This window comes from Coregonus clupeaformis, chromosome 12 (genome assembly GCF_020615455.1).
Source record: "Coregonus clupeaformis isolate EN_2021a chromosome 12, ASM2061545v1, whole genome shotgun sequence".
Taxonomy (NCBI): domain Eukaryota; kingdom Metazoa; phylum Chordata; class Actinopteri; order Salmoniformes; family Salmonidae; genus Coregonus; species Coregonus clupeaformis.
The window spans coordinates 23,405,817-23,421,279 of NC_059203.1; the positions used below are offsets into that span (position 1 = coordinate 23,405,817).

The window sequence follows — 15,463 nt, forward strand, 5'->3', positions numbered from 1 at the left end:
AACGTGTAGTGTATTTGAGATTTAAAAAGGCATCTGAAGTTTGTAATTTCCACTTTGACATTTCAGACTTGATTTTCCCTTACGAAAAATGCATCAACCCTTACAAAAATGTCAATTAATTATAATCCACGTAATAATTCACATTTCCTCTTGCTGCAGGATTATTTTCCTACTGTAGCGAACTGGCTCAAATTAAGATCCTACATCTGTATGTGTGTCAGAGAAGGAGGAAGCAGATACTTCTTAACATATTTACAGTAATTACATGTGTGGGTGTTTGTGTTTGGTGTGTGCGTGCATACGTCTGTGTGTTTGTGAGCGAGCGTGTGTGTCAGAGAAGAAGGAAGCAGATACAGTGCCTTCAGAAAGTATTCCCACCCTTAGACTTTTTTTCACATTTTGTTGTGTTACATAATCTAAAATTGATTACATTTTAGATTTTTTGGTCACTGGCCTCCACACCATACCCCATAATGTCAAAGTGGAATAATGTTATTTCAAAATTTTTACAAATTAATTAAAAATTAAAAGCTGAAACGTCTTGAGTCAATAAGTATTCAACCCCTTTGTTACGGCAAGCCTAGATAAGTTCAGGAATAAAAATGTGCTTAAGTCACATAATAAGTTGCATGGAATCACTGTGTGCAATAATGGTGTTTAACGTGATTTTTGAATGACTACTTTCTCTTTGTACCCCACACATATAATTATCTGTAAGGTCACTCAGTCGAGCAGTGAATTTCAAACACAGATTCAACCACAAAGACCAGGGAGGTTTTCCAATGCTTCACAAAGAAGGGCACCTATTGGTAGATGGGTAAAACATTGAATATCCCTTTGAGCATGGTGAAGTTATTAATTACACTTTGGATGGTGTATCAATACACCCAGTCACTACAAAGATACAGGCGTACTTCCTAAGTCAGTTGCTGGAGAGGAAGGAAACCTCTCAGGGATTTCACCATGAGGCCAATGGTGACTTTAAAACAGTTTGAGTTTAATGGCTGTGATAGGAGGAAACTGAGGATGGAAAATTACTGAGGATAATAGCGGTTGATATTAGCAACATTGTACTCACTCCACAATACTAACCTAATTGACAGAGTGAAAAGAAGGAAGCCTGTACAGAATACAAATATTTGAAAACATGCATCCTGTTTGCAACAAGGCACTAAAATAATACTGAAAAAAATTGGCAAAGCAATTAACATTTTGTCCTGAATACAAAGTGTTATGTTTGGGGCAAATCCAATAAAACACATTACTGAGAACCACTCTCAATATTTTCAAGCAAAGTGGTGGCTGCATCATGTTTTGGGTATTTGTATTTATTAGGGGATCCCCATTAGCTGTTGCCAAGGCAGCAGCTACTCTTCCTGGGGTGCAAACACATTAAGGCACTTAACATTACATATAAAACAAAAGATAAAACAGTACATCATATAACATTATTACACCACTACATATCTACAATACTACATGTATAATACCACCATACAACAATATTACAATGTACGTGTGTGTAGAGTGCGTGTGCTAGCGCTTGTATGCGTGTGTCTGTACCTTTGTGTGTGTCTCTCCACAGTCCCCGCTGTTCCATAAGGTGTATTTTTACCTGTTTTTTAAAATCAGATTCTACTGTTTGCATCAGTTACCTCATGTGGAATAGAGTTCCATGTAGGCATGGCTCTATGTAGTACTGTGCGCCTCCCATAGTCTGTTCAGGACATGGGATTGTGAAGAGACCTCTGGTAGCATGTCTTGTGGGGTATCCATGGGTGTCCGAGCTATGTGCTAGTAGTTTAAATAGACAGCTCGGTAAATTCAGCTTGTCAACACGTCTTACAAAAACAAGTAGTGATGAAGTCAATCTCTCTTCCACTTTGTGCCATGAGTGATTGACATGCATATCATTACTGTTAGCTCCCGTGTACTTTTAAGGGCCAGCCGTGCTGCTCTGTTCTGAGCCAATTGTAATTTTCCTAAGTCCCTGTTTGTGGCACCTGACCACACGACTGAACAGTAGTCCAGGTGCGACAAAACTAGGGCCTGTAGGACCTGCCTTGTTTATAGTGTTGTTAAGACTGCAGAGCAGCGCTTTATTATGGACAGACTTCTCTCCATCTTAGCTACTGTTGTATCAATATGTTTTGACCATGACAGTTTACAATCCAGGGTTACTCCAAGCAGTTTAGTCACCTCAACTTGCTCAATTTCCACATCATTCATTACAAAATGTAGTTGAGGTTTAGGGTTTAGTGAATGATTTGTCCCAAATACAATACTTTTAGTTTAAATATTTAGGACTAACTTATTCCTTGCTACCTATTCTGAAACTAACTGCAGCTCTTTGTTAAATGTTGCAGTCATTTCAGTTGCTTTAGTAGCAGACGTGTATAGTGTTGAGTCATCCGCATACATAGACATACTTTACTCAAAGCCAGTGGCATGTCGTTAGTAAAGATTGAAAAAGGTAAAGGGCCTAGACAGCTGCCCTGGGGAATTCCTGATTCTACCTGGATTATGTTGGAGAGGCTTCCATTAAAGAACACCCTTTGTGTTCTGTTAGACAGGTAACTCTTTATCCACAATATAGCAGGGGGTGAAAAACCATAACACATATGTTTTTCCAGCAGCAGACTATGATCGATATTGTCAAAAGCCGGACTGAAGTCAATTTGTTAACTGTAAAATAGCATTGTATCTGGTCAAACACCATTTTTCCCAAAGGTTTACTAAGGTTTGGTAACAGGCTGATTGGTCGGCAATTTGAGCCAGTAAAGGGGGCTTTACTATTCTTGTGTAGCGGAATGACTTTTGCTTCCTTCTAGGCCTGAGGGCACACACTTTCTAGTAGGCTTAAATTGAATATATGGCAAATAGGTGTGGGAATATGGTCTGCTATTATCCTCAGTAATTTTCCATCCAGGTTGTCAGACCCCGGTGGCTTGTCATTGTTGATATACAACAATACTTTTTTCACCTCTTCCACTCTCACTTTACGGAATTCAAAAGTACAATGCTTGTCTTTCATAATTTGGTCAGATGTACTTGGATGTGTAGTGTCAACGTTTGTTGCTGGCATGTCATGCCTAAGTTTGCTAATCTTGCCAATGAAAAAATCATTAAAGTTGTTGGCAATATCAGTGGGTTTTGTGATGAATGAGCAATCTGATTCAATGAATGATGGAGCTGAATTTGCCTTTTTGCCCAAAATGCTTTGCATCTCTTTTTAGCATGCCCCTCTCTCTCTCTTTGCCTGTACTGGCATGTGTGCATGTGTGTGCTTCTTTGAGTAGGATCCAGAGAAGAGGTGAAGGACATCAAGGTTTATAGAATGACACCGTGATTACACATTTCGGTCACTTCTAACTGATTGATAGTAGAGCCGGGACGATAAACCGGAAATAACCGACACCAACCGAACAGACCACTTATCGAGGACCTTATGCTGATATTGTTCAATATAAGCAGTCTATACTAGAGAAATGTGAAGTTTGAAATGAAATGCGTCTGCTAATATGCGCTTACTGTCAATTGATAGCTATAACATTTGTTGTAGTAGTTTTAAGTAACTGTGATGCACATGAATGTTATACATGTATTGTTCTATTTATCATTATTGTAATAATTCAGCTCAGATAGCCACAAGGAATGTCATAGGTCATGCAGTATAAAGTGTGGCAAAAGGGTCACGCTACATTCAGCACCAGATTTAAGGACATTCATCACATTCCTACATCTCTCTCTCTCTTTCCCCTCCTCTACAGACGCAGTATGAAGCGTAAGGCTAGCTTCACATGCCCCTTCAATGGCAGTTGCACTATCACCAAGGACAACCGCCGCCACTGCCAGGCCTGCCGGCTCAAACGCTGCGTGGACATCGGCATGATGAAGGAGTGTGAGTGTCCATTCTGCACAGATCTAGGATTAGGTTCCCCTTCCCCAAATCCTAATGTCAGCCATTAGGGGGAACAATGCAAAACTGACTGTAGATCAGTGCCTAGAGGCAACGTCATCCCACTCCTCCTTCCTCTTCATCACTTTCATTAGAAATGCTATTTTTCTTTTTGACTGTCAGAGGATAGCCTTGCAGACTAGATCAATCTTTCTTTAATCCTGGTCCTGGGGACCCAAAGGGGTGCACGTTTTATTTTTTGCCCTAGCACTACACGACTAATTCAAACAATCAACTCAGCATTAAACCTTTGACTAGTGGAATCAGGTGTGTAGTGCTAATCTGGTGTGTAGACCCCTTGGATCAAGGACCAGGATTAAGAAACACTGGATTAGAGGAATTGAATCATGCAGTGTTGTCCTCCTAAGGTGTAAAATCACACATAAAAATGATATCACACACACACACACAGGCACACACAAAGGAAAATATAATTTTACTCTGAAGAGCACTGCAGGGAGAAATTTACTTTCATCCCATTGTTAGGCAACTGTTTTTAATAAGAAATACACTCATTTTCCTCCCATGAGTGGCTGAATGATCTCTTGAAATATGAATGATGTTTTGAACCATGAAGATGTGTGTGTTGAAAAGAGCAAAGAGAGCACTAAAGAGAGAAATTACCTTCTATCAGTCTGCTGTTAGGCAACTCTTGATGGGGTGTAATGACACTGATAATAACAGGAGATTCATCAACTCTCATGGAGGAACATTTCAATGTTTTGTTATTAGAAGTCAGTATGTGTCAGCTTTAAAACACAAATTAGCCTGCCAATAACAACACCCACACAAACACGCACACATGAGTGTGCACACAATCACACACACACACACAGAAAAAACCCACTGACCTTTGAACAAATGACCCACATCGAAACAGGACTCTTATCACAGCTCTATCTAACCCAGGGGTCAAACATCCGGCCTGCGGGAGGGTCCAATCCGGCCCGCGGGGAGTCTAATCCTGCCCGCGTGTGGTTTGAGTAAAAACTAAACGGCGAGGAAACCTAACCAATTATTAGTTCGACCCTGCGGATCTCATAGTCCCGTGTAGCTCAGTTGGTAGAGCATGGCGCTTGCAACGCCAGGGTTGTGGGTTCGATTCCCACGGGGGACCAGTATGAAAATGTATGCACTCACTAACTGTAAGTCGCTCTGGATAAGAGTGTCTGCTAAATGACTAAAATGTAAAATGTAAGACCAACTGTGGCGCCTGTAGAGAGCAAGGCACACACCATATTTACCAATAGTAGCATTTGGACCCGGTCATGTCATTCTAGGTCATTTCCCTCATAAGAATGTTTATAACATCCACCAGGAGTACTAGAGCGTTCTGGAAGAGCCTGTACATTATGCTCCCTTTTGAACTTTAGACACCTGCTGATGTTTTCGCCACGCTTCAAATGGACTCTGTTGTCAGAGTCTGTAAATAGAAGGTTTGGTCGTTCTTTTGTTTTCCCCGTGAAATCCGGATATTGTCCAGGCGGGTGAAGCAGGGGCAGCTTCCGGATACTGTCCAGGCGGGTGAAGCAGGGGCAGCTTCCGGATATTGTCCAGGCGGGTGAAGCAGGGGCAGCTTCCGGATATTGTTCTCCCTCTGAGATTTAACTGTGAATTCCCGGAGAGTGAATTCACAGTGCTCCCAACACTGTAATTCACAGTGCTCCCAACACTGTACATGAATAGGAGCCAGTGGAATGCACTTATGCTGCTGCTGCTATGACAACAATACGTTGTAGTGTGGAGCGGAGTGTGAGCTAATTCAGTGGCTGGAACAACAGGCGGAACGGAGCGGAGACAATGCGTTGTGTTGACAACAGCACAATGTGTTCGCTGCACAGCCTTGTCATGTTGTAGAACACACGCTGGCTCACACTCACGCACACATACAACTTAAATATGCTTACTTTCTCAAACACACACACACACACTTACATATGCTAGTTCAAACACACACACAGCATCAGCATTAACATCTCTATTTTGCCTATGTCCCAATCATTTCAGTCTCAAATAGTAATGGTGTGGTATCTGCATTTCTCTGTCGCACCACTTTTTTATTTGGCTCTCCTCCCTCTTTTAATCCCCTTAAGCCTTCTTTCTGCTCATTCAATAACACATTCTCTCTTTCTTTAACCCATTTCTCTCACTCTCTCTCTTTCTATTCCTTTTTCTAACCCTGATCTTTTTCTTTCTCTCTCTTTCTTTGACCTCTGATCTCTTCCCGCTCAATCCCCCTCTTCCTCACTCTCTTTCTAAACCTCTCTCTCTCTCTCTCTACCTCCCAGTCATTCTGACAGATGAGGAGGTGCAGAGGAAGAAGGATCTGATCCAGCGGAGGAAGGATGAGGAGGCGCAGAGGGAGGCGCAGCGGGAGGCTCAGCGACCCCGGCTGAGCGAGGAGCAGAGCCAGGTCATCGCCACGCTGGTGGAGGCACACCACAAGACCTACGACGACTCCTACTCCGACTTCAACCGCTTCAGGGTCCGTGTCCACTCTATAACACCAGTCTAACACAAGTGTCCACTCCGTTACACCAGTCTCCATTCTATAACACCAGTCTAACACACGTTTCCACTCCATTACACCAACCTCCAATTTGTAACACCAGTCTCCCCTCCTTTACACCAGTATTCACTCCGTAACGCCAGCCTCCACTCCGTAACGCCAGCCTCCACTCCGTAACGCCAGCCTCCACTCCGTAACGCCAGCCTCCACTCCGTAACGCCAGTCTCCACTCTTTAACGCCAGTCTCCACTCTTTAACGCCAGTCTCCACTCTTTAACACCAGTCTCCACTCTAACACCAGTCTCCACTCTAACATACTCCACTCAATCCCACTGGGCACAGGCGTCAGTTCAACGTCTAGTTTAGATTTAGACTGGATTGAGTTGTGAACTGACGTGTGTGCCCTCTGTCCAGTGGAATAACTGACCTTGAAATGAAAGTACACACTGTACATAAAGTTAGATTGAAGTTTATTGTCCTAGAACAGGAACATCTTAGCACACCTCACACATTACATGCACAAACCACAAAGCAAACACAGCAGTAAACAAACAACAGTAAGATTCAGACATGAATGGTTCCCCACACCTACACCTACAGGAGGAAGCTACATACAGTTGTTCCTAATGGTGATAGACCCTGGTGTGACACTCCTTCCGAAGTGCAAAGCGCTGCATTTAATTGTCCGATGGTCATGATGTACACTATATTGAGTACACGTGGTCCTGTATGGCTCAGTTGGTATAGCATGGCACTTGCAACACCAGGATTGTGGGTTTGATTCCCTGGGCCACCCATATGTAAACATCTATGCTACAGCTGTAGGATCTTAATTTAAGCCAGTTTGCTACAGCAGGAAAGTAATCCTGCTGTAACAAGAAATGTGAATTATAGTTCATATACATTTTCGTAGGGATTGATAAATTTTTCGTAAGGGCAAATCAAGTCTGATATTTCAAAGTAGAAATTACAAACTTCAGAAGCCTTTTTAGAACTCAAATGCACTACAAGTTTGCATTTCCGCTGTGCAGGAAAATTCTCAGCAACAAAAGAGTGATCAAATTAAGATCCTACATCTGTAAATGGCATATATTATTATATATATTATATTACGTGTGTGTTTTCCTTTAGCCTCCGGTCCGTGAAGGCCCAGTGACACGCAGTGCAAGCAGAGCTGCTTCTCTCCACTCTCTGTCTGATGCCTCATCTGACTCCTTCAGCCACTCTCCAGGTAAACCACGCACACAAGTGAAACCGACATCAGTGTGCAGCTCCGCCTCCTAACAGCTCCGCCTCCTCCACTGTTCCTGTCCCCTTACTGGGCTCAAAACCAGTGGTCCTCTGATCGCAAACACACGTGACCGCCCTCCTTGACAACATACCGATAGTTGTACTATAGGAAAGGATCCAATACGATAGCGCCATTTGCAACATTTTAAGCTAGCTGTGGAGTGAGCTTACGGCACATTCTTACCTCCGTTACGCACGCACACACACACACAGAGAGACAGACAGACAGAAAAATTTGCAAAAGGTGAGAAATTAAGAATCAAAGGGTAAAGCGGACACACAGAGGGGGGATGAAGTAGATCTCACAGAGAGGGGATGAAATAGATCTCACAGAGAGGGGATGAAGGAGATCTCACAGAGAGGGGATGAAGAATGATCTCACAGAGAGGGGATGAAGAATGATCTCACAGAGAGGGGATGAAGTAGATCTCACAGAGAGGGGATGAAGGAGATCTCACAGAGGGGATGAAGGAGATCTCACAGAGAGGGGATGAAGAATGATCTCACAGAGAGGGGATGAAGTAGATCTCACAGAGAGGGGATGAAGGATGATCTCACAGAGAGGGGATGAAGTAGATCTCACAGAGAGGGGATGAAGAATGATCTCACAGAGAGGGGATGAAGAATGATCTCACAGAGAGGGGATGAAGGATGATCTCACAGAGAGGGGATGAAGGAGATCTCACAGATCTCACACATGTATTGGTGTTAGTTGCCATTAGTGACTGCTTCCTGTGTACGTGTGTGTGTGTGTGTGTGTGTGTGTGTGTGTGAATCCCACATGCTGTTTTACTCAGAATCCCCAGAGGTTTCTCTTGACCCCCTGCAGACCTTTCAGACCACTGTCTCCCAGTAGTTAACAAGAGACCATTAACACATCCGCTCATAATGGCGCGAACACACAGAGAGGCACGGCCCTCACAGCCTGCGTCATGTCTTTTTCTACAGTTTTTTCCCCCTTTCTCTCTCAATCATTATTTCTTTCTCTCCCTCTCTTTCTCTCCCTCTGTCTCTCATCTAAGCTGTTTTCTACGGTCACCGTGTTCTCTTCCTCCATGAACGAACCTCGCTCATTCATTAGATTTAAGTGTGTGGGTGTGTGTGTTTGGGTGTGTGTGTGGTTTACCACATCATGTCTCTCACCGACGGGGATGTTGTGTCTCTTGTGTTTTCACTCCCTAGCCTTCTCTCTCTCTGTGTTTCCACTCCCTAGCCTTCTCTCTCTGTGATCACTCCCTAGCCTTCGCTCTCTGTGTTTTCACTCCCTAGCCTTCTCTCTCTCTGTGTGTTTTCACTCCCTAGCCTTCTCTCTCTGTTTTCACTCCCTAGCCTTTTCTCTCTCTGTGTTTCCACTCCCTAGCCTTCTCTCTCTGTGTTTTCACTCCCTAGCCTTTCCTCTCTGTGTTTTCACTCCCTAGCCTTTCCTCTCTGTGTTTTCACTCCCTAGCCTTTCCTCTCTGTGTTTTCACTCCCTAGCCTTCTCTCTCCGTTCTTTTCTTTCCCTAGCCTTCTCTCTCCATTTTTTTCTTTCCCTAGCCTTCCCTCTCTCTGTTTTCACTCCCTAGCCATATCTCTCTGTGTTTTCACACCCTAGCCTTCTCTCTATCCGTGTTTTCACTCCCTAGCCTTCTCTCTGTCTGTGTTTTCACTCCCTAGCCTTCCCTCTCTGTGTTTTCACTCCCTAGCCTTCCCTCTCTGTGTTTTCACTCCCTAGCCTTTTCTCTCTCTGTGTTTTCACTCCCTACTTCTCTCTCTGTGTTTTCACTCCTAATATATCTCTCTGTGTTTCTACTCCTAGCCTCTCTCGCTGTGTTTTCACTCCTTGCCTTCTCTGTCTCACTTCTCTCTATGTTTTCACCCTTTCCTCACTGTTTTCATCCCTGTTTATCTCTCTCGTGTTTTAGGCTCTTATGTCCGTGTTTCATCGCCTAGCCTTTGTTTTCACTCCCTAGCCTTCTGTCTTTCTCTCTCGTGCTACACCCTAGCCTATCTCTCTGTTGTTTTCCTTCCTACCCTTCTCGCTCTGTTTTCACTCCTACCTTCTCTCTGTTTTACTCCTAGCCTTTCTCTGTGTTCCTCCCTAGCCTTCTCTGCTCTGTGTTTCACTCCTAGCCCTTCTCTCTCTGCTTTCACTCCCTGCCTTCTCTTACTCTGTGTTTCATCTAGTCTTCTCCTCTGTTTTCCACTCCATAGCTCTCTCTGTGTTTTCACTCCTAGCCTTTCTCTCTGTTTTTCCATCCCTACCTTCTCTCGTGTTTTTCACTCCTTTCCTTCTCTCTCTCTCGTTTTCATCCCTTGCCTCTCTCTGTGTTTTTCACCCCCACTTGCCTTCTCTCTTTGTGTTTCCTCCCTAGACTTCCCTCTGTGCTTTCACTCCCTAGACCCTCTTCATCCGACTGTCTCTATATCTCCTCCCTACCCTTCTCACTTTTCACTCCTAGCCTTCTCTCTCTTTTCACTCCTAGTCTTCTCTCTCTGTTTCACTCCTAGCCTTCTCTCTCAGTTTTTTTCTCTCCTAGCTTCTCTCTGTGTTTTCACTCCATAGCCTTCTCTCTCTGTTTTCTCTCCCTTTGCCTTCTCTCTATGTATTTTCAACCCCTTCCTTCTCTCGCTCCGTGTTTTCATCCTAACCTTCTCTCTTGTGTTTTCACTCCTCAGCCTTCTCCTCTCTGTGCTTTCCTCCTAGCCTTCTCTGTCAGTGTTTTCCTCCCTAGCCTTCTCTCTCTGTGTTTTCACCTCTGGCCTTCTCTATCTGTGTTTTCACTCCTAGCCTTCTCTCTCTCGTGTTTGCCTCCATAACCTTCTCTCTCTTTTTTTCTCTCCCTTTGCTCTCTCAGTGTTTTTACTTCTTCCTTCTCCCTCACTGTGCTTTTCACTCCCTAGCCCCCTCTCCGTGTTTGGTGATCCCTATCATTCTCTCTCTCTGTGTTTTCACTCCCTATCCTCTCTCTCTCTGTGTTTTCACTCCATAGCCTTCTCTCTCTGTGTTTTCACTTCAGCCTTCTCCCTCATTGCTTTCTCTGCCCTCCTATCCAGTGTTTTCACTACCCTAGCCCTCTCTCTCTGTTTTCACTCCCTAGCCTTATCTCTCTGTGTTTTCACTTCTAGCCTTCTATTCTGTTTTTCCTCTCCCACCTCTCTCTGTGTTTTCCTCCCTTTCTCTCTTCTAGCCTTCTCTCGCTCTGTGTTTTCCTCCCCAGCCTTCTCCCTCTCTGTGTTTCCTCCTCCCTACTCCGTTTTCACTCCCTAGCCTTCCTCTCACTCTTTTCACTCCCTAGCCTCCCTCTGTGTTTTCACTCCTTTCCCTTCTCTCTCTCCGTGTTTTCACTCCTAGCCTTCTCTCCTTCTTTTTCTTTCCCTAGCCTTCTCTCTCATTTTTTTCTTTCCCTACCTTCTCTCTCTGTTTTCTCCCTAGCCATATCTCTCTGTGTTTTCACCTAGCCTTCTCTCTATCCGTGTTTTCACTCTAGCCTTCTCTCTGTCTGTGTTTTCTACTCCCTAGCCTTCCCTCTCTGTGTTTTCCATCCTAGCCTTCCTCTCTGTGTTTTCACTCCCTAGCCTTTTCTCTCTCTGTGTTTTCACTCCCTAGCCTTCTCTCTGTGTTTTCACTCCCTAGCCATCTCTCTCTGTGTTTTCCCTAGCCTTCTCTACTGTGTTTTCACTCCTTGCCTTCTCTCTCTGTGTTTTTACTCCCTACCCTTTTCTTTCTCTCCATGTTTTCACGGCCTAGAATTCTCTCTATCCGTGTTTTCATTCTCTAGCCTTTTCTCTGTCCGTATTTTCACTCCCTAGCCTTTTCTCTCTCTCCGTGTTTTAACGCCCTAGCCTTCTCTCTTTGTTTTCACTCCCTAGCCTTCTCTCTCTGTGTTCACTCCTAGCCTTCTCTCTCTGTTTTCACCCTAGCCTTATCTCTGTGTTTTCACTTCCTTCCCTATAGCTCTGTTTTCCTCCTACCCTTCTCTCTTTGTTTTCACTCCCCAGCCTTCTCTCTCTGTGTTTCCTCCTAGTTTTCTCTCGCTCTGTGTTTTCACTCCCCAGCCTTCTCCTCTCTGTGTTTTCACTCTACCTTTCGCTCTGTTTTCACTCCCTAGCCTTCTCACTCTGTGTTTTCACTCTAGCCTTCCTCTCTCTGTGTTTCTCTCATAGCTTTCTCTCTCTTTTCAATCCCCCTATTGCCTTCCCTCTCTGTTTTTCATCCTTTCCTTCTCTCTCAGTCACTTCCCTAGCTCTCTCTGTGTTTTTCACCCCTTGCCTTCTCTCTTGTGTTTTCATCCTGTCTTCCCTCTGTGCTTTCACTCCTAGACTTCTCTGTGTTTCATCCTAGACTTCTCTCTATCGTGTTTTCCCCTAACTTTCATCTCTTTCACTCCTAGCCTTCTCTCTCTGTTTTCACTCCTAGTCTTTCTCTCTGTTTTTCACTCCCTAGCCTTCTCTCTCGTGTTCACTCTAGCCTTCTCTCTCTGTGTTTTCACTCCATAGCCTTCTCTCTCTTGTTTTCTCTCCTAGCCTTCTCTCTATGTATTTTCTTCTTCCCTTCTCTCATCGTCTCCTAACCTTCTCTCTGTGTGTTTTCACTCCCCAGCCTTCTCCCTCTCTGTGCTTTTCACTCCCTAGCCTTCTCTGTCAGTGTTTTCCCTCCCCTTTTCTCTGTGTTTTCACCTCTGGTCTATCTCTGTTTTCACTTAGTTTTCTCTCTCTGTGTTTTCCCACTCCCTAGCCTTCTCTCTCTGTGTTTTCACTCCTAGCCTTTCCTCTCTGTGTTTTCCTCCCTAGCCTTTCCTCTCTGTGTTTTCACTCCTAGCCTTCTCTCTCCAGTTCTTTGTTCTTTTCTCCTAGCCTTCTCTCTCCATTTTTTCTTTCCCTAGCCTTCCCTCTCTCTGTTTTCACTCCTAGCTATATCTCTCTGTGTTTTCACACCCTAGCCTTCTCTCTATCCGTGTTTTCACTCCCTAGCCTTCTCTCTGTCTGTGTTTTCACTCCCTAGCCTTCCCTCTCTGTGTTTTCACTCCCTAGCCTTCCCTCTCTGTGTTTTCACTCCCTAGCCTTTTCTCTCTCTGTGTTTTCACTCCCTAGCCTTCTCTCTGTGTTTTCACTCCCTAGCCATCTCTCTCTGTGTTTTCACTCCCTAGCCTTCTCTCGCTGTGTTTTCACTCCCTTGCCTTCTCTCTCTGTGTTTTTACTCCCTACCCTTTTCTTTCTCTCCATGTTTTCACGCCCTAGAATTCTCTCTATCCGTGTTTTCATTCTCTAGCCTTTTCTCTGTCCGTATTTTCACTCCCTAGCCTTTTCTCTCTCTCCGTGTTTTAACGCCCTAGCCTTCTCTCTTTGTTTTCACTCCCTAGCCTTCTCTCTCTGTGTTCACTCCCTAGCCTTCTCTCTCTGTTTTCACACCCTAGCCTTATCTCTCTGTGTTTTCACTTCCTACCCTTCTCGCTCTGTTTTCACTCCCTACCCTTCTCTCTGTGTTTTCACTCCCCAGCCTTCTCTCTCTGTGTTTTCACTCCCTAGCCTTCTCTCGCTCTGTGTTTTCACTCCCCAGCCTTCTCCCTCTCTGTGTTTTCACTCCCTACCCTTCTCGCTCTGTTTTCACTCCCTAGCCTTCTCTCACTCTGTGTTTTCACTCCCTAGCCTTCTCTCTCTGTGTTTTCACTCCATAGCCTTCTCTCTCTGTTTTCACTCCCTAGCCTTCCCTCTCTGTTTTTTCACTCCTTTCCCTTCTCTCTCTCAGTGTTTTCACTCCCTAGCCTTCTCTCTCTGTGTTTTCACTCCCTTGCCTTCTCTCTTTGTGTTTTCACTCCCTAGTCTTCCCTCTGTGCTTTCACTCCCTAGACTTCCCTCTGTGTTTTCACTCCTAGACTTCTCTCTATCCGTGTTTTCACTCCCTACCCTTCTCACTCTCTTTTCACTCCCTAGCCTTCTCTCTCTGTTTTCACTACCTAGTCTTCTCTCTCTGTTTTCACTCCCCAGCCTTCTCTCTCAGTTTTTTCACTCCCTAGCCTTCTCTCTCTGTGTTTTCACTCCATAGCCTTCTCTCTCTGTTTTCTCTCCCTTGCCTTCTCTCTATGTATTTTCAACCCCTTCCCTTCTCTCGCTCCGTGTTTTCACTCCCTAACCTTCTCTCTGTGTGTTTTCACTCCCCAGCCTTCTCCCTCTCTGTGCTTTCACTCCCTAGCCTTCTCTGTCAGTGTTTTCACTCCCTAGCCTTCTCTCTCTGTGTTTTCACCTCTGGCCTTCTCTATCTGTGTTTTCACTCCCTAGCCTTCTCTCTCTGTGTTTGCACTCCATAACCTTCTCTCTCTGTTTTCTCTCCCTTGCCTTCTCTCAATGTATTTTCGCCCCCTTCCCTTCTCCCTCACTGTGCTTTCACTCCCTAGCCTTCCCTCTCTGTGTTTTAATTCCCTATCATTCTCTCTCTCTGTGTTTTCACTCCCTATCCATCTCTCTCTCTGTGTTTTCACTCCATAGCCTTCTCTCTCTGTGTTTTCACTCCCCAGCCTTCTCCCTCACTGTGCTTTCTCTCCCTAGCCTTCCCTATCCGTGTTTTCACTACCTAGCCCTCTCTCTCTGTTTTCACTCCCTAGCCTTATCTCTCTGTGTTTTCACTTCCTACCCTTCTCGCTCTGTTTTCACTCCCTACCCTTCTCTCTGTGTTTTCACTTCCCAGCCTTCTCTCTCTTTGTTTTCACTCCCTAGCCTTCTCTCGGTCTGTGTTTTCACTCCCCAGCCTTCTCCCTCTCTGTGTTTTCACTCCCTACCCTTCTCGCTCTGTTTTCACTCCCTAGCCTTCTCTCACTCTCTGTTTTCACTCCCTAGCCTCCCCTCTCTGTTTTTTCACTCCTTTCCCTTCTCTCTCTCCGTGTTTTCACTCCCTAGCCTTCTCTCTCCGTTCTTTTCTTTCCCTAGCCTTCTCTCTCCATTTTTTTCTTTCCCTAGCCTTCCCTCTCTCTGTTTTCACTCCCTAGCCATATCTCTCTGTGTTTTCACACCCTAGCCTTCTCTCTATCCGTGTTTTCACTCCCTAGCCTTCTCTCTGTCTGTGTTTTCACTCCCTAGCCTTCCCTCTCTGTGTTTTCACTCCCTAGCCTTCCCTCTCTGTGTTTTCACTCCCTAGCCTTTTCTCTCTCTGTGTTTTCACTCCCTAGCCTTCTCTCTGTGTTTTCACTCCCTAGCCATCTCTCTCTGTGTTTTCACTCCCTAGCCTTCTCTCGCTGTGTTTTCACTCCCTTGCCTTCTCTCTCTGTGTTTTTACTCCCTACCCTTTTCTTTCTCTCCATGTTTTCACGCCCTAGAATTCTCTCTATCCGTGTTTTCATTCTCTAGCCTTTTCTCTGTCCGTATTTTCACTCCCTAGCCTTTCTCTCTCTCCGTGTTTTAACGGCCTAGCCTTCTCTCTTTGTTTTCACTCCCTAGCCTTCTCTCTCTGTGTTCACTCCTAGCCTTCTCTCTCTGTTTTCACCCTAGCCTTATCTCTCTGTGTTTTCACTTCCTACCCTTCTCGCTCTGTTTTCACTCCCTACCCTTCTCTCTGTGTTTTCACTCCCCAGCCTTCTCTCTCTGTGTTTTCACTCCCTAGCCTTCTCTCGCTCTGTGTTTTCACTCCCCAGCCTTCTCCCTCTCTGTGTTTTCACTCCCTACCCTTCTCGCTCTGTTTTCACTCCCTAGCCTTCTCTCACTCTGTGTTTTCACTCCCTAGCCTTCTCTCTCTG

The 15,463-nt window shown here is 44.9% G+C and overlaps 1 protein-coding gene across 4 annotated transcripts in view; it reads left to right on the plus strand.

Moving 5' to 3' along the window:
• The window catches only part of LOC121578020 (vitamin D3 receptor B-like), a 120,189-nt gene that overhangs the window by 65,863 nt on the left and 38,863 nt on the right, over nt 1-15,463 (plus strand). For all 4 annotated transcript variants that reach the window (XM_041892060.2, XM_041892061.2, XM_041892062.1 and 1 more), the window contains 3 exons: nt 3,771-3,901; nt 6,247-6,443; nt 7,599-7,698. In XM_041892060.2, the coding sequence (XP_041747994.1) occupies nt 3,771-3,901; nt 6,247-6,443; nt 7,599-7,698 (428 nt within the window). The remainder of the gene's footprint in view (nt 1-3,770; nt 3,902-6,246; nt 6,444-7,598; nt 7,699-15,463) is intronic.